This window comes from Stenella coeruleoalba (assembly GCF_951394435.1).
Source record: "Stenella coeruleoalba genome assembly, chromosome: 14".
Lineage (NCBI taxonomy): Eukaryota > Metazoa > Chordata > Mammalia > Artiodactyla > Delphinidae > Stenella > Stenella coeruleoalba.
Window position 1 is genome coordinate 89,532,471 of NC_137160.1, and position 24,846 is coordinate 89,557,316.

At 41.6% G+C, this 24,846-nt stretch overlaps 1 protein-coding gene across 3 annotated transcripts in view; it reads left to right on the plus strand.

The window, feature by feature from the left end:
• The first annotated feature begins 16,360 nt into the window (after positions 1-16,360).
• Positions 16,361-24,846, plus strand: part of ZNF84 (zinc finger protein 84) — a 28,446-nt gene continuing 19,960 nt past the window's right edge. Inside the window, exons 1-4 of one of the 3 annotated variants that reach the window (XM_079942409.1) lie at positions 16,361-16,379; positions 16,793-17,028; positions 17,802-17,859; positions 21,008-21,194. In XM_079942409.1, coding sequence (XP_079798535.1) covers positions 21,180-21,194 — 15 coding nt within the window. In that variant the 5' untranslated portion in view covers positions 16,361-16,379; positions 16,793-17,028; positions 17,802-17,859; positions 21,008-21,179. Of the gene's footprint in view, positions 16,380-16,416; positions 17,029-17,054; positions 17,260-17,801; positions 17,860-21,007; positions 21,195-24,846 lie in introns of those variants that run through there. The other 2 variants (XM_079942408.1, XM_079942410.1) reach the window with 2 other exon arrangements.

Sequence of the window (24,846 nt, forward strand, 5' to 3'; positions counted from 1 at the left end):
ACTAATATTAGATAAAAAAGGGGACATAAACACAGATAATTTAGATTTTTTAATTATATGAGAATACTAAGAATAACCATGTGCCACTAAATATGAAAATTTAGATTAAAATTTTCAATTTTCTTGTAAATTATACATTACCAAAATTGACCAAGCAGGAAAAAGTGAGATTGATTAAATCAATCACAAATAAAGAAACTGAACTGTAGTCAAAATCCCCTCAATGAAAGAAAAAAAAAAAACCCTCAATGAAATGTAACAAGCCTAGATTGTTGAACAGTAAAATTTTACCAAACAGTGAAGGACTTGATCATCATTATGTTATACAGCAGTGCTAGAAAAATGTTAAAGGATAGATTACTCTCAAATTCATTTACAATCCTGTATAACCTTCACACCGAAATTGGATAGACACAGTAGAAAAAAAAGTAGAGGTCAATCTAATAGATGAAAAACTGAATAAAATGGAATCCAGGTTTCTTCCCCCACACATTTGTATATGTCTGTATTAGGTGGAACTATATGAAATCAACAATGGACCCGTTATTGACACATGTGGCAGATTTTGTTTTCCAAAGTTGACTGTGACAACATGTCCCAGCTGGCATCCTCTTCTACAATGTGACTGTGACACTCCCCCCACCGAGAGTCCTGTTGGCTGGTTACTTGTTTGTAGCTAAAAGAATGTGGAGAAAGTGTTTCTGCTTTCCTTGCTTGAACACGTGTTCTTGAAGCTTTGGCGGCCCTGTGAGCAGCCTGTCAGGCTGTGGTGCTCAGAGAGAAACCGCAGAGAGTGCCGGTGGAGAAACCATGTAGAGAGGCTCTGAGGCTCCATGGAGAAAAAGAGATGCCCATCCAGCCCCACATCTTCCAGTGCCACCCTTTCCAGCTCCAGCCACCAGGGGACAGCAATTGCACGAGGAGCCCTGAACCAAAAACCAGCAGCCAAACCCTCCAGGGACTCCTGACCAACAGAAACCGTGAGAGATGTAACATCTTTGTTGTTACATATGCTATAGTTTGGGGACATGCTTTAGGCAGCAGTACTGACTGGAATAGAAATTTGGTCTTGGAAGTTGGGTGCTACTGCAACAAAACCTTAAAACATCTGCCACTGGTTTGGGCACTGGGTGGTGAGCAGAATCTGGGAGACTTTTGAGGAAAATGTTAATGAAAGCCTGAAGGGCCCTTAGGAGGGGTGTTAGCAGAGCCTGAAGGTCATCAAGGAAGTTGTTGATGGGGGCTTGAAGGGACATAAGGAGAGTGTTATGGGAACATGGGCAAAAGGAGACTTTGTTATGAGTGGCAGAAAGTATCTCAATACTGTCGCCTAATGGACATGGAAAATAGATACACACCCAATCATAGCCCAGCAGGAGCCTGTGGGACCTTCCCAGAACAGGACAGCACCCCGGCCAGTGTCCTGCCTACCTCTTGTCTGTGCAAAGCCTTTAGCCTCCTAGGCCTTCCCCAAGTTCCAGAGAACAAATGCAACCAGAGAAGTGAGAAAATGCAGAAAGGAGGGAAAACAGTCAAGCAAGACAAAATAATAATACTTTAGCTGTTCAAGTCAAAGGTCTTTAGTTCCTCCTCAAGGGCTGTAGATACTATGCTGAGCCGTGTCCTTGAGCTGTTCTGCAGATACTGAGACCCCCACCAGGTGGGAGAAGTTAACTGTCTGCTGCCCACAAGTACGCAGACCCCAGAACGGCTGGAACCTGAAGGTTGACGATGCCGACTCCTGATTACCTCACCACCAACCGATCAGAAGAAGGTCCACGAGCTGATCACACCCCACAGCCCCCCCCATCCCGTCTTTAAAAACCTTACCCTGAAAGCCATCAGGGGTTGGTGTCTTTCAAGCACTAGCCAACCTTGCTCCTTGCTTGGCCCCATGTTGGGCGCCTGCAGTCAGCGCTGCCCTTTCCTTCACCACAACTGGTGTCAGAAGATTGGCTTTGCTGTGCGGGGCAAGTGGACCCAAGTTTGGTTCGGTAACATAATGACCTCAAATGGTAGAGCTAAGAGTTTTCTTTCTTTTTTTAAAAATTAATTAATTAATTTTTGGCTGTGTTGGGTCTTTGTTGCAGTGTGCGGGCTTTCTCTAGTTGTGGCGAGTGGGGGCTACTCTTTGTTGTGGTGTGTGGGCTCCTCTTTGCAGTGGCTTCTCTAGTTGCGGAGCACAGGCTCTAGGCACGCAGGCTTCAGTAGTTGTGGCACGCGGGCTCAGTAGTTGTGGCGCATGGGCTTCGTTGCTCTGCGGCATGTGGGATCTTCCCGGACCAGGGCTCGAACCCGTGTCCCCTGCATTAGCAGATGGATTATAAACCACTGCGCCACCGGGGAAGTCCCAAGCTAAGAGTTTTCTACGCACAGTGTTACTGTGCTACCTGGTTTATTCTCACTGCTTATAATAAAATGAGAGAGGAGAGAGAGGAGCTAAAAAATGAACCAGTCCATGAGGAAATGACAGTGGCCCAGTACAGTCTTTTCAGCCAGTTAAAATGTTCTCAAAGTGAGAAAGGTCCTCAGGGACTGTAAAATCCTTAGGCAAGGTTTCAGAAAGACCTAAGGGGATGCCTCGTGTACCCCTTCAGAGAAAAGAGAAACCTTCTAAGTACCTTATGGGAAAGCCTCTGTGAATGCTCTCATAAAAAACAGAGCTTCTGTCAGTGTTAACACAGAACCTTCACAGAGAGCCCAAGGCAGAAAAGTCTTATCTTTAAGAGATATTTTGAAGATGTGGCTTTTGCCAAATTGTTATATTAAAAAGCGCACAAAAATTTCCCCCCCATTTCCTATGTATCCTCCCAACAACTCATGTGTACATCCATGAAACTCCTCAAATACTCTCAAAACAGAAATTTGGGAGCTTCGTCTTTAAGAATTGAGGTAAGTCAACAAGCTCTCAATGAGGCAAACTGTGGAGTCAGCTGGTGAATTGTAAGGTCCCAGTTGCAGATCTGGAGAGAATCATTTTGAGGAAAGTCTCATTATAACCTCAATTCCCAAGAATATTTTCCATTACTTGAGGTTGCAAGCATGCTAACTAAAGAGATAACATGAGTGTCTAATAAAGAAAAATGGTGAAATTGGGACATGTTTGAGTAGAAAGGAAAATACAGGACAAAATTAGGATAGAAGCATGGCTAATTGTAGGGTTCCCAGCAAGAAGTGGGAAAAGTGAAGGCTACTTGTAAACTGAAAGATAGTATAAACACATATATACACACCACAAAGTTTAAAACCAGCCATAATTGGAGAGGGTGTGGAGAAAAGGGAACCCTCTTGCACTGTTGGTGGGAATGTAAATTGATACAGCCACTATGGAGAACAGTATGGAGGTTCCTTAAAAAACTAAAAATAGAATTACCATATAATCCAGCAATCTCACTACTGGGCATATACCCAGAGCAAACCATAATTCAAAAAGATACATGCACCCCAATGTTCATTGCAGCACTATTTACAATAGCCGGGTCATGGAAGCAACCTAAATGCCCATTAACGGACGAATGGATAAAGAAGTTGTGGCACATATATACAATGGAATATTACTCAGCCATAAAAAGGAACGAAATTGAGTCATGTGTTGAGATGTGGATGGATCTAGAGACTGTCATACAGAGTGAAGTAAGTGAGAAAATGATAAACAAATATCGTATATTAACGCATGTATGTGGAACCTAGAAAAATGGTACAGATGAACTGGTTTGCAGGGCAGAAATACAGACACAGATGTAGAGAACAAACATATGGACACCAAGGGGGGAAAGGGACAGGGGGTGGGGTGGTGGTGTGATGAATTGGGTGATTGGGATTGACATGTATACACTGATGTGTATAAAATTGATGACTAATAAGAACCTGCCGTATAAAAACATAAATAAAATTCAAAAAAAGAATATATGTATGGATATGTACATATAGAGAACAGTCACTTTGCTGTACAACAGAAATTAACAGGACATTGTAAATCACTATACTTCAATAAAATAAAATTTTTATAAAGATCTCAATGAAACTAGGAGATCAGGGAGGGGGGCAGGTGCAGAGCAGAGCCTATAAAAGACACGAAATACAATCTTGACATTTTGCAGGGATTTCGCATCCCTGTCACCACAGTTGGACAGAGGGTGCCCAGGAAGCAAAGGAGGTGGCTACGGGGCTGAGGTTCAAGGGTCAGGGTTCTGAGCTCTCCAATAACTCCTCCTTTAATCCCCCCATCTACTCTGTAACACTGCAGTGAGCAGGTCTTACAAAAAATAAATAAAATAAAATATACTTTGTAAAAAAAAAAAACCCCAAAACAAACAAAAAAAACCCAGCCATATTAACTTGAAAAGACAAACCCTGGACAAAATAAAAAGAGCTCTTTGGGCTCCCAACGTTGTCTGGGCAGGAAGGAGGCTGAGAAGGACACTCTGGCAAACGTGGATGTTTAGGATAAGGAAGCGTGGCTCGGCAGAACCAAGCCCCAAGGTGCCGCTAAGAGGTACAGAGAGCTCCACGCGAGCAGGACCGGACCCTAAACAGTTAACTGGTAACACGTACCCAACAGGATTTGGAATTTCTGTGGACCAGCGGCTGCTGTGTGAGGACTCATGTTGTCCCCAGTTTGGAATAGGAATATCTATAGAAGTCTTCCTCTGTCTGCCCCACTATCATATTTCAGGTTTGTAAGACGAAGACTGAGAATAGCACGTAAAGAGCGGTACCCAGGGGAGCAGTCCTGAGGACCCTCACCTGCCACAGGGCCTGATTTCCAGAATGAGGTCTTGGACTTCAACCTGACACCGCGATGGAATGAGACGTTTGGGGTCTTGGGGCAGGAGGTGGTTATGGTTTGCGGAAGTCAATGGTCAAAGCCAGAGGGCAGTCTGTGGTAAGTTTTGTTTCCCTAAGATGGCTACAAGAACACCTCGCACACAGCATCCTCTTCTACAAGGGGCAATGTGATTTTGCCACTCCTCCCACAGGGAGGAGAGGTCTACGCACCCTGCCCCTTGAATCCAGATGGGCTGGTGACTTGTTCATAGTCAACAGATTGCAGCAGAAATTAAGCTGTGTGGCTTCCAAGCCCAGGTCATGAAAGGAAATGCAGCTTCACACCTTGTTCTCAGAAGCTCTCCCTGATGAAGATTGCAGCAGCCGGGTAAGCAGTCCAACTGCCCTGAGGCTGCTGTGCTGTGATGAGGTTCAAACAGCTCACACGAAAAGACCAGTGAAGAGGCCTGAGGCTACGGCAAGAGCAGGAGCCGCCTACACCACCCGGATGTTCCAGCTCCGGCCATCACCTGACTGCAACCACATGAGAGACCCCCAAGACAAAACCGCCTAGCTGAGCTTGTCTTGAATTTCTGACCCAGGAAACTCTGCGATATAATAAGCCATTAAATTGTCATCTATTATGCAGAAGAGGAACTGGACCAGCCCACAAAAGGACAATTTCATATTGTTCAACCTTATAAATAAATAAATAATATGTTCAAGATAATACTAGACTTTATTAATGTATGCATCATTTTAATCTTAATGTAGAAATAGGTTAATAAAGAAACATAACTACCTATATAGCTAAAGAAAAATATTCAGTACATTTCAGCAATTCTTAATAATCAAGTCCTTAACAAACTCAAAATGGAAACTAACTTCCTTTTAAGATAATAAAGAATAGCTACCAACCCCTACAGGAAACATCGTACTTAAAGTAAAACTTTAGAAACATTATAAAATCAGGAACAACTGAGTTGACCCCCCTACTTCTCATACTCTTAAGCATTGAACTGGCACCCTAATCAATGCACTAGAAGACAAAAAACGAAAATTAAGAATTATACGGACTGGAAAGAAAGAGGAAGAATTGTGGTTATTAGAAGCAAGATCTGAAAAGGGATTTAGCACTGTTGCTGGGTACAAATCAGTTCTCTTCCTGTACACCATCTCTCTTAGTCTGATCTGGCTCCTGTGACAAAATGCCACAGACTTGGTGCCTTAAATAGCAGAAATTTATTTTCTCACAGTTTTGGAGGCTACATATCCAAGATCAAGGTGCCGGCAGGGTCGGTTTGGGTGATGCCTCTCTTCCTGGCTCGTGAATAGCCGCCACCTCCTCACTGTGTCCCCACATGGGTTTCCTTGGTGTGCGTGCCAGTGAGGCAAGAGACAGACGGACCCTGAGCTACGCACTTGCACCTGGCCTCCCGTTTACATTTCATGGGGCAGGAAAACGTGGCCTTCAGGCCGGACACTTACAACTAGTCTCCTGTTCGCAGTTCCTGAGATAAGAGATAGGTGGGCTCCAGGTTAGACATTTAAAATCAGCCTCCTGTTTGCTCTCTGAAATGGAAGTAACAACAGAAACCGGGTAAACAGCCAGGCTTCGTCTCCTGTGGATGCCTTAAGATAACAGTCGTGGCAGGAACAGAGAGGGGCTAACCCCTGTTTGAGTGATAGATCAAGAGGTCATACATTTCCCATCCTTGGGACAAGGGAGACACTGCACATGCACAGAAAGCCTCCGTGGGTGTCAAAAGGAGGGGACACCACCCCATAATAGGTGATGTTAAGGCCGTCCCATAGGCCTCTGGGCTAGAATCCATGTTGGAAAGAAGCTGTGCACACATGCTGGGGAGGGTCCTAGGGCAGGGCAGGTGCGGAGAAAGAAACCAGATAATTGGCCAGAGGTGAACAGAGACCTGGAAGACCTGCCCTATATGAGTGACTTTACCGCCTCTTTACTGGGGTCCTCCTCGTTAGGGGGGACGACCACACCCTTGCTCTCCGGGTGTGCGTCTCTGCCCTACTTCTGTCTTAACTGAACAAGCTGTTTCTCTGTGTGCTCTCCCACTTGTTGTGCTGTGTCTCTAATAAACTTTGCACCTGTTTTTACAGTTTTGCCTCCATGAGAAACGCGTCTTTCACTGGGGCCAAGAGCCAGGGGGTGTGGTGGCTGGGATTCCTGTTATATATTTTTTTAAATAAATTTATATTTATTTATTTATCTATCTATTTATGGCTGCGCCAGGTCTCTGCTGCTGCGTGTGGGCTTTCTCTAGTTGCGGCGAGCGGGGGTTACTCTTTGCTGCGGTGCACGGGCTTCTCATTGTGGTGGTTTCTCTTGTTGAGGAGCACGGGCTCTAGAGCTCAGGCTTCAGTTGTGGCACACGGGCTCGGTAGTTGTGGCTCGCGGGCTCTAGAGCGCAGGTTCAATAGTTGTGGCACACGGGCTTAGTTGCTCTGCGGCATGTGGGATCTTCCCGGACCAGGGCTCAAACCCACGTCCCCCGCACCGGCAGGCGGATTCCCAACCCCTGCACCACCAGGGAAGTCCAGGATTCCTGGTTTTCATCCAGGCTACCCAGGTTCAATTACTGGGCAGGGAATTAAGATCTCGCTTCACACCACCACTCACTGCAGCCTCTCTGAGATTACCAGGAGAGCCAGCTCCCTGGTGTTTCTTCTTATAAGGATATTAACCCTATGGGATCGGGGTTATGACCTTATGACCTCATTTAACCTTAATTTCCTTAGAAGCCTCATCTCCAAATACAGCAACATTGGGGGTTACGATTTCAACAAATGAATTTTGGAGGGACACAAACATTCAGTTCATAGCACAATTAATAGGCAATAAGAAATTATACTGGGGGAAAAAAGCTTGTCTTCATAATATCACTGGGAATGATAAACTACTTAGGAATACATCTGATACAATGTTGAATTTAGAATTAGAACTATCTAGGAATAAATCTTTAAAAAATATTTATTTATTTATTTACTTTTGCTGCACCTGGTCTTAGATGTGGCATGCGGGATCTTTAATTGTGGCATGTGGGATTTAGTTACCTGACCAGGGATTGAACCCCAGCCCCCTGTATTGGGAAGGCAGAGTCTTATCCACTGGACCACCAGGGAAGTCCTTCTAGGAATAAATCTTTAAAAAACTATATAAACTGAGAATTTATTAATAAAATAATAAAATTAAAATTCTATAAAAGTTCATAAAAAACTGAAAATTGAAAGATATAGTATCTTAATGGAGTAGAGTCAATATCGTAAAATATTAATTATTATAAAATATATATTTAATATAATTTAAATCAAAACAAAATATTTTTTTCTTGAAATGTGGTAAACAAATTCTAATATCTACATGAATGTTTACAGGTCTCAGATATACACGACAATAATGAACATGCATAACAATCAGTGGAGATTTCCCTCCTAGATACAAGAGGACAAGAGGTTTTTATTAAGCTAGAATAGTAAGACAATGTGATATTCACATAGAACTTCTCAGACAAGCAAAAACTGAAAGAGTTCATCAATACTAAAACGACCCAACAAGAGCTGTTAAAGGGTCTTCTCTAAGTGGAAAAGAAAAGGCTAAAACAAGAAGTAAGAATTTTATAGGCAAAGTAAAATTCCACTGGTAAAGGCAAATGTATAGTAAAGGCTGAGGATCAACCACTTAAATAAGTTAGTAGGAAACTTAAAAGACAAAAATTGTAAAATCAACTGTAAGTACAGTAAACTGTTAAGGATAGATATGAAGATGTAACATATGACATCAAAAACACAAAATGTGGGGGAATGGAGTAAAAAAATGTAGATCTTTTAGAATGTGTTGAACTTAAATGACTATCATTTTAAAACAAGTGGATATCATTATAGGTAACATATATGAACTCCATGGTAACCACAAATCAGAAACCTACAAAAGATAACAAAAACTAGAGAGAAAGGAACACAAGCATACTACAAAATAAAATCATCAAACCACAAGGAAAGAAACTAAAAGAAAAAAATAGAAAAGAATTTGAAAAACCAGAAAACAAATAACAAAATGGGAATAAGTACAGACCTCTCAATAATCACTTTATTTTTTACTGTTTGTTTATATTTTTGTTTCATTATGTTTTGTTTTTATTGAGATACAGTTGATTTACAATATTACTTTAGTTTCAGGTGTAAAACATAGTGACTAAAATTTTTTGTAGATTATACTCCACTTAAAATTATTATAAAATATTGGCTGTATTCCCTGTGCTGTACAATATATCCTTGTAGCTTATTTATTTTATACATAATGGTCTGCACCTCTTAATTCTCTCCCCCTATCTTGCCTCTCTCCCCGCCCTCCCACCACTGGTAACCACTAGTTTGCTCTCTGTATCTGTGAGTCTCTTTCTGTTTTGTTATATTCATTCATACTTTAGCTTCCATGGATAAGTGATAACATACAGTATTTGTCTTTCTCTTTCTGACTTATTTCACTAGGTATGATAATACCTTGTATTTCCATCCATGTTGTTGAAAATGGCAAGATTTCATTCTAATTTTTATGGCTGAGTAATATTCCAGTATATATATCACATCTTCTTCATCCTTTTATCTACTGATGGGCACTTAACATTGCTTCCATATCTTGGCTATTGTAAATAGTGCTGCTATGAACATTGGGGTGCATGTATCTTTTCGAATTAAGTGTTTTCCTTTTCATCAGATATATACCAAGGAGTGGAATTGCTGGATCATATGGTACTTTTCTTTTTAGTTTTTAGAGGAACCTCCATACAGTTTTCCATGCTGGCTGTACCAACTTACATTCTGACCAACTGTGTACAAGTGTCCCCTTTTCTCCACATCTTCACCTACATTTGCTATTTGTGGTCTTTTTGATGATAGCCATTCTGACAGGTGTGAGGTGATATCTCATTGTTGGTTTTGATTTGCATTTCACTGATGATTAGCGATGTTGAACTTCTTTTCATGTGTCTATTGGCCACCTGCATATCCTCTTTGGAAACATGTCTATTCAGGTCTTCTGCCCATTTTTTAATTGAGTTTTTTTTTTATGTTGAGTTTTACAAGCTGTTTATATATTTTGGATATTAACTGCTTATCATATCATTTGTAAATATTTTCTCCCAGCCAGTAGACTGTCTTTTCGTTTGATTGATGGTTTTCTTTGCTGTCCAAAAGCTTTTAAGTTTAATTAGATCTCATTTGATTATTTTTGCTTTTGTTTCCTTTGCCTTAGGAGACAGATCCAAAAGAATATGCTATGATTTACGCAAAAGAGTGTTCTGCCTATGTTTTCTTCTAGGAGTTTTATGGTTTCTGGTCTCACAGTTAGGTCTTTAATCCATTTTGAATTTATTTTTGCATATGGCATGAGAAAATATTCTACTTTCTTTTATATATAGCTGTCCATTTTTCCCAGCACCACTTATGAAAAAGACAGTCTTTTCCCCATTGTATATTCTTGCCTCTTTTGTCATAGATTATTTGACCATAAGTGTGTGGGTTTATTTCTGGGCTTTGTATCCTATTCCATTGATCTATATGTCTATTTTTGTCCCAGTACCATACTGGTGTTTTTGTTTTTATTTTTTGAGGGGTGGTGGGAGCTACGCTGAGTAGCCTTGACCAGGGATTGAGCTGGGCCCTCAGCAGTGAAAGTGTGGAGTCCTAACCAGTTGACTACTAGGGAATACCCTACCATATTGTGGTTTTTTTTTAATTAAAATTTTTTATTTATTTATTTATTTTTTGCTGCATTGGGTCTTTATTTCTGCACACGGGCTTTCTCTAGTTGTGGTAAGTGGGGGCTACTCTTTGTTGTGGTGTGTGGGCTTCACATTGCAGTGGTTTCCCTTGTTGTGGAGCACAGGCACTAGGCACGCAGGCTTCAGGAGTTGTGGCACGTGGGCTCAGTAGTTGTGGCTCATGGACTCTAGGGCGCAGGCTCAGTAGTTGTGGCGCATGGGCTTAGTTGCTCTGCAGCATGTGGGATCCTCCTGGACCAGGGCTTGAACCCATATCCCCTGCATTGGCAGGCGGATTCTTAACCACTGCACCACCAGGGAAGCCCTACCATATTGTTTTGATTACTGTAGCTTTGTAGTATGGTCTGAAGTCAGGGAGCGTGCTTCCTCTAGCTCCATTCTTCTTTCTCAAGATTGTTTTGGCTATTTGGGGTCTTCTGTGTTTCCATATACATTTTAGGATTATTTGTTCTAGTTCTGTGGAAAATGTCATGGATATCTTGATAAGGATTGCATTAAATCTGCACTGTGTAATGTTAACAGTATTAATTCTTCCAATCCATGAACACAGGATATCTTTTCATTTTTTTGCATCCTCTTCAATTTCCTTCATCAGTCTTTTATAGTTTTCAGCGTATAGGTCTTTCACATCCTTGGTAAAGTTTATTCTTAGGTATTTTACTCTCTCTCTCTTTTTTTTTTTTTTTTTGCGGTACGTGGGCCTCTCACTGTTGTGGCCTCTCCCGTTGTGGAGCACAGGCTCTGGACGCGCAGGCTCAGCGGCCATGGCTCACGGGCCCAGCCACTCCGCGGCATGTGGGATATTCCCAGAGCAGGGCATGAACCTGTGTCCCCTGCATCAGCAGGCGGACTCTCAAGCATTGCACCACTAGGGAAGCCCTACTCTTTTTGATATAATTTTATTTTATTTATTTATTTTTTTGGGCTGAGTCAGGTCTTATTTGTGGCACGCGGGATCTCCGTTGAGGCATGTGGGAACTTCCGTTGGGGCGCGCAGTCTTCTCTCTAGCTCTGGCGTAGGTTTTCTCTTCTCTGGTTGTGGCATGCAGGCTCCAGGGCACATGGGCTCTGTAGTTTGTGGCACATGGGCCCTCTAGTTGAGGCACATGAGCTCTGTAGTTGTGGTGTGCAGTTGTAGCTGCCCCACCACATGTGGGAACCTAGTTCCCTGACCAGGGATCGAACCTGCGTTCCCTGCATTGGAAGGTGGTTTCTTTACCACTGGGCTACCATGGAAGTCTCTTGATATAACTTTATTTTATTTTAAAATCTATCTATTTATTTATTTATTTTTGGCTGCGTTGGGTCTTTGTTGCCGCACGTGGGCTTTCTCTAGTTGCGGCGAGCAGAGGCTACTCCTTGTTGCAGTGCACAGGCTTCTCATTGCAGTGGCTTCTCGTGTTGCGGAGCACGGGCTCTAAGTGTGCTGGCTTCAGTAGTTGTGGCACGTGGGCTCAGAAGTTGTGGCTCTTGGGCTCTAGAGCACAGGCTCAGTAGTTGTGGCGCACAGACTTAGTTGCTCTGCAGCATGTGGGATCTTCCCAGACCAGGGCTCGAACCTGTGCCCCCTGCATTGGCAGGCGGATTCTTAACCACTGTGCCACCAGGGAAGCTCCTTTGATATAATTTTAAACCGGACTGTTTTCTTGATTTTCTTTCCAATAGTTAATTATTAGTGCATATAAAAGCATCAGATTTTCTGTATATTAATCTTGTCCTGCCACTCTTCTGAATTCATTTATTAGTTCTAATGGTTTTTTTTTTTCCTTCAAGATGGCAAGGGAGGTGGGGGAGGCTAGAAATAGGTGAGGGAGATTAAGAGGTACAAACTTCCAGTTACAAGATAAATCAGTCATGGTTATGAAATATACCATGTGTGGAATATAATCAATAATTATATAATGTGCTGTATGGTGACAGATGGTAGCTAAACTTATTGTGGTGATCATTTTGAAATGTATAGAAATATAGAATTGAGACAGGCTGGCACCTGGGATCTGGGACCCTTTGCTGCAGTGCTGGCACCTGGACAAACATTTCCTTGAGCAACAGATACAAAGAAACCATAAGGAACTAAAAATAACTGCATGCATGCACAATTGGGGCAAATTATGAATAAGATACTAAAAGGCTAAAAACCACCTGATGCTTCTGAGGTGCAGTGAGCAAAAGCAGGGTACTGTGCATGATCCGTGCACCAAGGGGGTGGGCAGACCACCTATGCCACTCCTCTGGCCCGACCCACTGATCTGCCCCTACCCTCACCCTATTTAGGGGACAAGCTTGCCCCACCTCAGAAAGCAAACAAGGGCACCTGTTTCTTGTTTTGCAGAGTCCCAGTAAAGCCTTGTTTGTGAGTTGTTCTTGTTCTTGTTTGTGAGTCCCAGTAAAGCCTTGCCCGAATTCCTCCTCTGGCCACTTACCAATTTCTGTTTATTAAAGTGTCCAAGGACTGAAGTCAGTAACAGAATCACTGTGTTGTGTAACAGAAACTAACTTATAACTTCCAGTTGTAAGACAAATAGGTACTAGGGATGGAATGTGTGACGCGGTAAACAGAATCAGCACCGCTGTGTGTTGTGAATACTGCTCCAAGTCGCTAAGAGAGTAAAGCCTAAGAGATCCCATCACAACGAGAACAAATTTCTTCTATTTCGTTAAATTTGTATCTATATGAGATGATGGATATTCACTGAATTTATTGTGGTCATCATTCCATGGGTTAAGTAAGTCAAATTATTATGCTGTACACCTTAAATTTATACTGTGCTGTATGTCCATTATACCTCAATAAAACTGGAGGAAAAAAAGAAGAAGAGATTAGGACGCAGACACGCACAGAGGGAGGACCATGTGAAGACACAGGGAGAAGACGGCCACCTGCAAGCCAAGGAGAGAGACCTTCGAAGAAATCAAACCTGCCAACACCGTGCAATCAGACTTCTAGTCTCCAGAATTGTGACAAAATACGTTTCTGGTGTTTACCCCACCCAGTCTGTGATATTTTGTTACGGCAGCTCTAGCAATTAAATGCACTTGGGATGAGGAAATTGGCTTCCCATGTGGAAAGAAAATGAAATTACAGGGACTTCCCTGGTGGTCCAGTGGCTAAGACTCCGAGCTCCCAATGCAGCGGGCCCGGGTTCAATCCCTGGTCAGGGAACTAGATCCCAGATGCCGCAACTAAGGGTTTGTATGCTGCAGCTAAAGATCCTGCATGCTGCAATGAAGATCCTACACGCGGGAGTGAAGATCCCATGAGCCGCAACTAAGACCTGGTGCAACTAACTAAATAAATATTTTTAAAAAAATGAAATTATATCAATATCTGCACTGCATGCACACAGACAACTTCAGACAGATTCCAACCACTAAATATGAAAGCAAAATGCTGAAACTATTAGAAGATAATACGTGGAAATCTTTTGTGATACCAGGATGTAGAAAGATTTCTTAACAAGACACGTAAGTAAACCACAAATGAAACCATAAAGGAAAAGCTAGATAAAATTTATGTCAAAAATAAAGCCTATGGGATCAACAATTTTATAAACAAAGTTCAAAGACCAGGAATAGACAGAAAAAAATTAAAATATATATTGCATACTGAGGATTAGTAAACAATATACATTCGTCTCCATGAATAGATAATACAATAGAAAAATGGCAAAGATAATTGACAATTTATGGAATAAAACCCCCAAATGGTGTAAAAATGTGTTTACTTCAGCAGTGATCATTGACACACATCCTTGTATCATAGGGAAGAACAAATCTGACTCCATATTTGATCTGTTTCTTTTACTTTAAGCTTTGTATTCTATTGCTTTTGCCATAATACAAGTTAAGAGTGCGGCCTATAGCCTGAAATTTACAGGATAACCCATTCTCAAGGTTCTGAGAATTAAGAGTATAACATTGCTATACTTATTAAGAGTGTAACACTGTTCCATTCATATAGAGATAAAAAGTTGCAGAACAGAGAATAACATTTGTCTTGTTGGGGGTTTAAAGGAACATTGTGACTGGACCTAGGTGGACAGCTGCAAGAACAAAGGTTCGGGCACCAAGAAGTTTGCAGCAACCAACCAAACTTCTCCCCTTTTAGTATAAAAGAAGCCTGAATTCTAACTCGGGGAAGATGGTTCTTTGGGACACTAGTCCACCATCTTCTCCGTCTGCTGACCTTCCAAATAAAGTTGCTATTCATTGCCCCAGCAAATCACCTCTGGATTTACTGGCCTGTCGTGTGGTGACTGGCATGAGCTTGGACTCGGTAACACTTGTGTTCTGCATTTTAAGTATTAGTCCATTTTATTTGTGTGTTTTTGTTTTTGTTTTGGCTGTGCTGCATGGCCCTGGGATCTTAGTACCCCGACCAGAATTGAACATGTGCCCCTGCAGTGGGAGTGTGGAGTCCTAACCGCTGGACCACCAGGGAAGTCCCAGCGTTAGTCCAGTTTTAAAAATCTTAATCCTTGGTATTAGTACCTTGTTCCTAACTCCTCCTTATATTCCACACTTAAGCAGCATACTGGCTTCATGGCTGAAGTCTGTATCTTTCATAAGGCTAAATTAGGAAACAACTTTTTCTGATTTATTTTTTAAAGTCTAGAATGTATTTTTTCAGTTAAAATTTTTTTTCATTTTATTGAGGTAATTCTATTTCCCCTTATTTATTTATATTAACGTATATCCTGATCACCCTCATATTTCTAGAATAGAATCCACTTGGTTTCTATTCTACAAAAATATTTCTATTTCTACAAAATATTGCCAAATAGTCGACAAAAATTATCTGTTGATAATTTCTCCGTATTTTTGCATGGCCAGCAATAATCAAGTTTTTTCTGCGCTTCTTTTTCAAATTATACATCTGTCCATTTTGGTGCCTTTATGCTATTACATAAATAGAAAATTTCCCTTCTAATTCCTCTGTAACTATTTAAATACGAGTTCTCTGATCACTGGATGTTTGAAAGAATTCACTGGAAACTCAGCGAACGATGCTTTTCGGCGGAGAATCTCTGACATTGTCTTCATTTCCATTCACGTTTGGGTTTTTTTGTTTCTTGGGTCGAATTTGACACATCTACCCTTTAAGAATCATTTGTGTCACAGAGAATTTCGAATTTATTAACACAAATCGGATTTTCATTCAATCTCCTATGTATCTGTGATTGTTCCTCTTTTTTCATCCTACCCTTCACTCTCTTTTTAAAAAAGTTAGAGTGACTTATAATAACTCCCCCCACAACCCTTGAATTATAAATTAACGTCCCTTTTTTTCTTCTTTACTATCTGCTTTTTTTTGTTTTCTTCAATTGAATTATTAAGCCAATTCTCTATCACATCTGTCTACATACCTACCTATCTCTTATCAATCTACCTGATTTGGATTCCCGGTCTTTTAAAAATCCCGGTCTTTTAAAAATCTTTACGTTTCCCCCGAACGCGCATTCCCACAGCTCGCTCTGGCTGCGGCCGCCCGGGTCTCTAGGCGACCAGCGCTCCTACGACGCCGCACGCCGCGTGCCGCGGAGCCTCCTGGGAAGTGTAGTTCGGAGGCTCCTCCCCTTCGCGCACGCGCAGCGCACGCAGCAGGTTTGGCCCTTCTCTTTGTCCACCGCCACGTGAGAGGCCAGTGGGCGCGTGTCCGCGTGCTCGTGCGCGCGCGCGGTCCCCCAGCCCAGCTCCGGGCCTTTGGGATCCCGCGGCCCCGCCCGGGTCGCGCAAAGGCTGGGGGCGGGGCGGTCACGTGGGTCCCGGTCCCGCGCGTCCGTGGTTCCGAGGCCTTTTTTGCAGGTTCCGGGGCTGGATTCCTGTGGGGCGGGCGGCTGGGGCTGAGGGAGCCCGCGGGGGAGGGGCTGGGGGTCGTGCCAGGGCCGCCAGTGGGCGTCAGCGCTTGGGCCGGGGTCTCCGCGGCCGGGGTGCGGTGGGCACCGGTGGCCCCCGGGGTCGGGGGGAGGCCCTTCGTCCGCCGCGGCTGGTGCTTGTCGCGCCGGGGCCTCTCCTGCCAGGCCGGCTTGGAAAGGCGGTACCTTCCCACGCGCGTCCTTGCGCGTCCCCGGCCGCGAGCCCTGGGCGGGCGCGGTCGGAGCGTCGGGACCCACGGCGGGTTGGGGAGCGTCCGGAGAGTGTCCGCGGCGTGACCCGGTTGCAGGGCCTGTGCCGCCCCTCCACCCTGGCTCGACTCAGCTCGCCTCTGCCTTTATCAGGAGGGTTTTTCCGAGGCTCCTCCACTAACGAGAACCCCCAAACAACTTCGACAGTAGCTGGCGGGGTGGGCACCGCGTTGGCTCAAGGCCTTGTCTCTGACCTGGACCCACGTCTGCTCCTTGGAACAACAGCCCACTCACGATTTCTGGGTCTCAGGCTTTTCATCTGAAAATGAGGGAATGGAAAGAAGTGACCTTTTCTGCCCTAGTGCGGTGGATTTTGCTGTCATCAAAACGTACATTAGTTTATTTTATTTATTATTTACTGTTTACTTTGTTTCAACCACGTGATGCTGGACTGAAACTGCTCTGTTTGCCTGTTTTCTTGGGTTAAGGACTTTAAAATATGTTCACTGTAGTTAATTTAGAGTATCTTGATAAACAGATTCAAATGAAAATCATTGATGATCCCATCAACAGGAAACAGTCACTGCTAACATTTTGTGCATTTATTTTAGTCAAGAAACGTGTGTATGTTTTGAATACACCTTACGTGTTCCCTTAAAAAAAAACAAAATTGGGAATATGCTGCAAATCCTGCTTAAAGCCCTTAGAGTATATCACAGATATGTTAAGTTGAAATATTTTGTCCCAAGTGGGGAGTCTAAACTTACCAGGGGAGTTTTTTTCAACTTGCCCCTGAGAACTTATCTTTCTCTTGTTATTCTCCTTAGTCTGCCCTGGTGCCGTCATTTCTGGACAGGGGACTCTGTCATGCATGTACTGGGACTATAAACAGGGACTCCCAAGGCCTTTGCCCACCCCTCCCAATACAGTTGTTGAGGGCCTGTGATCACAGGCTCTGGAGTGGGCTGCATGGGACCACTTCCTGTGTATGTCATCTGTTTTTGGCATGTTATTGAACTTCTGTGCCTTATTGCTTCTTCTGTGATGAGAACTGAATGCATCAAAAAAGACAGTACGGTGTGTAGAACATCTGGCACATAGTAGGTGTAAGTTAACGTTATTTTTTTTCATTATTCTTTCCCTTTCCTTTACAATTCCACAGAATTTGATGCTGAGTGGGAGCTACAGGATGATGATGAAGGTGCCCCTTCCCCCTGCAGGTAAATGTGAGTGCGTGGCAGGGAGAGCTGCAGTGCTCTGCAGGAAACTGCCGCGGTAAAGTCACACCCGTGAAGTTAAAAGGGGCCAAATTGTACAACGAAGGGCGGGCATAGGCTTCCATTTGCTGAAGGGACACATAAGAGTCAAGTGTAAGAGCATTCAGGGAGAACTTCTCCCTCCAGGGCCAACTTGCAAAAACATTTGTTTAAATTAAAGGAAAATAAGGTCCAATCTGTACTGTGCTGAGCAAGTAACATATCAGAAATATTTTAAAACTACCACACTGATGGCGTGTCACGCTCTGTCCACCTCACATTCTCAACTCTGTGTTCTCCGCAAAATCTGCCTCATTTTGACATAAGTGTCTCTACTCTTGATAAGTTTTTGCTGAAATCCAGCTAAACTTTACCAAATAGTTTTTGACAAAGCTACAAAGGAAATTTAAAAATCACACTGTGAATTTGGCTGTCTGCTTAAGGAAATAGTTTGAATGTAAACGTAGTTTTATTTGTCAGAATGCTGGAGTTTTTATTACATGAGATGACGTGAAAGCATAATGCAAAGGAAATGACATATTCACTGTAGGTATATTTTCCTTGTCTGGGGTGTGTGTGTGTGTGTGTGTGTGTGTGTGTGTGTGTGTGTGTGTTATGATTGATTTTTCTTGAACCACTCAGAGTTTATTATGTTTTTTAATGGTTAAATTTATTGACTTTTTAAATAAAATTGTATGGCTTTTGCCTTTGTATCATGTGTTGGGGAGACATTTCCCCCCAAATTATACAAATATTCACTTGTGTTTTCTTTAGGTACTATCATGGTTTCCATTATTTTAAATTCTGATCCATCTGGAAGTACAGTTGACCCTTGAACAATACGGGTTTGAACTGCATGGGTCCACCTATATGCAGATTTTTTTCAATAAATACTACAGTACTATACGATCAGAGGTTGGTTGAATCTGCAGATATGGAACCTCTGATTCAGAGGGCCAACTATAAAATTAATTATATGAGGATTTTCGAATGAGCGGGTGGGTCGGTTCCCCTAACCCCCAAGTTGTTAAGGGTCAACTGTAGTTTGTTGTAATGTATGAGATAGATAACTAGCTTTATTTTCTCTCAAGTGTTAATCACTTCTGTTCATTAAGTAATCCAGTTTTACTTTGCGTGTGAAATGCCACATTTATTGCATGTAAATCCTGACATATTTGGAACATTATGCTTTATTTATCTATATATCTTTTCTGGAGGCAGTGTGAAATACTTTTTTGATCATATAATTTTATAATATATGTTAATATTACATGGGCCTGTTTACACTCATTATTTTGTATTTCCAAAAGTGTCCAAAGCTGTTCCTGAACCTTTTTTTTTCCAGGTGAACTTTAGAATTGCTTGTTAAAGAAAAGCTTTTTGAAATTGTGATTGGAGTTGACTAAAGATATAAATCATTCGGGGCTGACTTCTTTTTAGTGTATGAAATCTTTCTGTCCCAGGACAAGACCAAATTGTGCGTGTACGAAGTCTCTTCTTACAGTCCTCATTGGTGTTTTCAGTTTGTTTCCTATGAACCTTACATATTTCTTGTCAAGTATATTTCTGCATGTTTTATGTATTTTTTTCTGTTATGCGTAGATTTGACTTTCTACCTTTTTATTTGTTTAAATAAGAAAGTTGTTGATATTAACAGAACTATGTTTGTTGATCTGGAAAGATGCTTTGCATAGCGGGAAGAAAACAAAAACAGTTTTTAAATGTGACCATATACCTCTTAAGAGTGGTTATGTGTGGTCATAGGTTATAGTTGTTTCTTATTTAGCTTACATACATTTCTAAGTTTTGCCATCATGTTTTACTTTTGTAATAATAATTATGGCTTATATTTGTTTAGTGCTGATGTGCACCAGCTCCAGTTCTAAGATGAGTATATTTTCACAATTTAAGATATATAAAGGAATCATTTCTTATGTAACCGGGAGGAACTTCAATATATGTTTCTGAGTTGGCACTGAAGGTTGAATCACAGGAAGACATGAAAGGGAAGAGCTTGGTGTTTTAAGTGCTGCTTTTTAGTCGTAGGGATGAGCAGGCTGTTCTTCATTTGTATTTCTGTGGAACTAAGGGGACCGAATGTCTGCATGGAAATAAGAGCTAATTCCATGATATATGGGGTGTGTGTGTGTGTGTGTGTGTGTGTACATATGTGTACATGAATACACACAACTGACATGATTTTGGTACTAAATACCTTGAACAAGAGGTAGCAAGAAAGAGAAATAACATTCCATTTCTGATGTTTAATAATTGTGCAATTATGGGCACATTCTAAGTCTCAGTTTTCTTTCTATAAGATGGAGATTTTGTTAAATGCCTTTTGGGTTGTCTGTGAGGGTTAAATTGTAAAGTGCTTAGTATTTTGTCTTATATATAGAAAGCACTCAGATGTTAGCTATTATTATTACAAGGAACTAGTCACTTTGCTTTTAATATCTTATTTATTCCTCAGAATCCCTGTGGCATTACATAATGATTAAAGAGTAATCCTCCAGAAGTATATAACCTCTGTGCATCAAACAACATAGCTTTAAGCATACAATCAACAGAATTGCAAGGAAAAACTGACCAATCTGTAATCATACTGGGAGAGTTTAACACACTTCCTTCAGAAAATGATAGGATTGGCAGACATAAATTAGGAAAGTTATAGAAAATTTTAATAGGAAACTAAGGCTCAGAAAAATGAGCCTTAGTTTCCTATTCGTTTTTCCCCAAAGTCACAAAGCCAGCAAAGGGAAAGGGTTGATTGAAACTCAGATCTGTTATAATACAAATCACATAAGCTTTCCAAAATTCCATCTGCCTAACACAGAGCTGTCATGTCCTTCACAGCACCTGTTCCGCACTGTCCTCAGTGCACACTGACTGGATCTCAGAATTACTTACTTCTGGTCCTTCTTTATTTGTGTGTAGAGACTTTTGCTGTTCTTTTACGTTACATTCTGTTTCTGTCCCAGGTAGTCCTGTTTCAGTTATATAGGAAACACAGTCTGGCCTTAGATGATCATGAATTCCTAGTTCCTAGTAAGAGAGGAAAGGATTTTTGGTGCAGCGTGAATATACCAGTTGAAGTTCATTTGTCCCCAAGTCCACAGATCCTGGTTCCACACAAATAAGGCTGCTCGTGTGAGATAAGAAACGCATTCCCAGAAGCAGAAAGTCATTCCTAGTGTAAAAGACCTCACACCAGAGCTTCAGGGCAGAAGCAGAGGCTGCAGGACAGAACAAATCTCAGACTTGCTACTCATCTTGCAGCAGAAATGACCATGTTACAGGTGAGTTCATGTTTATTTCTCATTATTTTTCCAGGGAATTAGAAGAGGTGTGTAAGACCACTAGTGAAAAAGGAAAGAATAAATGGTTAAGAAATCAGGGGAAAATACCCTCAGAATGGAAGATCCAAGTTGGGACAAAATTGAAGCAGCGATATGTTAACTATAGGGCCTCGAGAAATTCTTTTTTTTTTTTTTTTTTTTTGCGGTACGTGGGCCTCTCACTGTTGTGGCCTTTCCTGTTGCGGAGCACAGGCTCCGGACGCGCAGGCTCAGAGGCCATGGCTCACGGGCCCAGCTGCTCCGCGGCATGTGGGATCTTCCCGGACCGGGGCATGAACCCGTGTCCCCTGCATCGGCAGGCAGACTCTCAACCACCGCGCCACCAGGATAGCCCGAGAAATTCTTAAAGTTTCAATTTTTATAAGCCTTACTGTCCTACATAATTATTGAATTTGAGCTGTAAACCTGGTTCTCAAATTTTTGACAGGTGTAATGAGTATGTTTATATGAATTGCATTATCCAAAGAAAAAAGCAAACTGATTTTTCATAGAAAGTAAATGTTTCTTGGTCATTCCTTGGTGAAGCCTTTGAATAAATGATATAGTGGGTAATGTTCTTAGGAGAAAGATTGTAATAAATACATTGTATTATAGCCATTTTTCATAGTTTTCCACAGAGTGTGACCCACGGGGAAAATGCCAAAGCAGAATTTAGTCCCCGTAATTATTTAAATTATTTATTTACCTCTTTAGTTGTGAAGCAGAATTCACATGGAGAAAAGTTCATAAAATGTAAAAGTACAGCTTAATGTGTTATCAAATGAATACCCATGAAGCCACCATTTCATTTCAAGAAATAGAGCATTCCCAGCCCAAATGAGGCCCTTCCTGTGCCCCCTTCCCAATCACAACTTCTGCCTCCTGACAGACGGAGCCAGGACTCCATCTTTTGTAACGATTTCCTTGCTTTTCTGTATAATTTTACTCCTAAGTGTTTATCCTTAAACACTGCCATTTGATTTTGTCTGCTGTTGTGTATACTCATTTGTGTTTTGCTTCTGTCACTTAGCAATTGCAGCCTTCTCTCCAATTGAGGTAGCTTCTCAATATCACCAAATCCAGCCATTATCAAATTTCCAGTTGTCTCATAAACTGTCCTCTGTTTGAATCAGAATCTAAGTAAAGTTCATACAGTGCAGTTGATTGATCTGCCTCTGAATCTTGGCTCTGCCTATTTTTTTCTGTCCAAACTATCTGTTGAGGAAGCCAGGCCGTTTATCTGTAGTTTCCCACGGTCTGAAGGCTTTGACTAAGTGGCGTGGTGGATAGTGTCCTCGTTTGACTGATTAAACCCCCCAGTGTTGTTGGTGTGTTCTGCCGTCTGTGTTTCCTGTGAATTGGTAGATTCAGAGCTGCGCTTTCCAGTCCCGAAGCCACCGGCCACATATGACTGTTTGAACTTAAGTTAATTCAATGAAATCCCTTTGTCACAGTTGCCACGTTTCAAGTGCTCCGTAGCCACAGACTGGACAGCCACGAATTAGGTGGCACAGGTAAAGAAAATTTCCATCACCACAGGAGGTTCCACTTTGAGGCTTGATCAGATTTAAGTGTGACTTTTTGGCAAGAGTGCTTCAGAGGTTGTGGTTGTACTTCTTTCAGGAGGTGCATAAAGCCCACTTGTCTCTCTTTGTCTTGCTGATGGCTTTATTCTCCTTATTTTTTTTGGTTGTGTTGGGTCTTAGTTGTGGCACACGGGCTCTTTGTCGAGGCATGTGGGATCTTTTTGTTAGGGCGCTCGGTCTGATCGGGTTTCTGTCTGGTTGTGCTGGGCAGGCTCCAGGGTGCGTGGGCTCTGTAGTTTGCAACATGAGGGCTCTCTCATTGAGGCGCATGAGCTCAGTAGTTGTGGCGCACGGGCTTAGTTTCTCCGTGGCACGTGGGATCTTAGTTCCTCGACCAGGGATCGAGCCCGCGTCCACTGCATTGGAAGGCAGTTCTTTACCACTGGACCACCAGGGAAGTCCCTTGTTGATGGCTTTAAATGATCGTTGCCCAGATGGATTATTTCATTAGGGGCTGCAAAATAGTAACACCCTCCTTGTAACATTTCTTTATTAACTAGAATGCAGCTTTCTAGCATGCCAAGATATATCAAGGGTCAGTTTGTACATTTTCTGCCCCAGAACTGCAATTAGTGTCTTAAAATGTAGTCATTAGTTTTAAAAGTGTTTGTTGCCAAAACATGGAAATATACTAAATTTTTGCATATTGACTTGGTATTCAGGAACTTTGTAAGCCCATTTACTAATTCTAATAATTCTTCTTTAGATTTGTTTAGATTTTCCATGTTTATAAAAATATCAGCAATACTTTTTTTTTAGTAAAAAGAAATTCCACTGACTTCCTAGTTTGATGAGACTTTCCATAACAAATAATTGTTGATTATTTTTCAATTTTTGGTGTGTTCATTTGTTCTTTGTTTCATCTGTTTGTTCTTTTTCATACTTTTATATTCTTATGAAATCTAGTCCTTCTTTTTGAAAACTGTAAATGTGCTTTTTAATCTAACTCTGTTGGATTTTTCTGTTATCTGTAGTTCTTGTTATATACATTCTTCCATTTACAGATATGCTTTATCTGCATCTATCGAGGTGATACTATGTTTTTTCTTAATCTGTTAAAGTAGTAAATATCCGTGACTTTTTAAAAAAATGTTAAATCAACCTTGAATTTTTGGGATACACTCCAGCTTGGGCTTGATATATTTTTTTCTTTATGTTTTGCTTAATATAGTAGTTTGGTAACATTGTTTAGGATTTTCACATCAGTGTTCATGTGTAAATAGGCCTTTGCTTTTCCCTTCTTGCAATACCCTTATTGGATTTTGTTATCAAGGTCATGTTAGTATCAAAAAGTTTATCAAAAGTTGCTTCCATATTCTATAAGAGTTTAGTAAAATTGGAATTATTTCTGCATTAAATGTTTACAGAATTAACTGGTAAAGCCATTTTTTTATGAGAAGATGTAAACTCAGGGAACCAGCGTTTTCCACATGACCAATGCATGATTTATAAAATCATTAGTGGGTAAATGATCCATTTAAGGAGGAAGATAAAACAATATATTTTAATGTAACAGTGTGAGAAGTTCATTGATATAGTTGAAGGTTCTACATTGTAGCTTATCTTTGTGAGACCAGTTGACTAGTTTTGATGTTTATGAAAGAAGAATATCCACAGTTAACTAATTCTAATTGTTTTAAGGTCTTTTGGATTTTCTTTATGCAGTCATACCATCTATGACAGTTTTACATCTTCCTTTCAATATTTATACTCTTTCCTTGCATTATATTGTACTGACCTCCTGGCCAGTACTGTACCTGCAGTACCTTGTGGACTAGAGGTGGCGTTGGGAACACCCTTGCGTCGCCCTAGGCCTGCACTGTCCACTACATAGCATATCACAGCTGCTCACCTCTGACACCAGTCACCTGGAGTTAGTGCAGACTCTGCAGGGTGAGGGCACCATCCCCAACAAGAGTGCTTTCACTTCAGTTGCCAGCTGTAAGTTTCGGGGTCCCCAGGCCACCTGCACTTCTGACCAATAGGCTGCAAATTTGAGGGGTTCCTATGACCCCCTCAGGTTCACT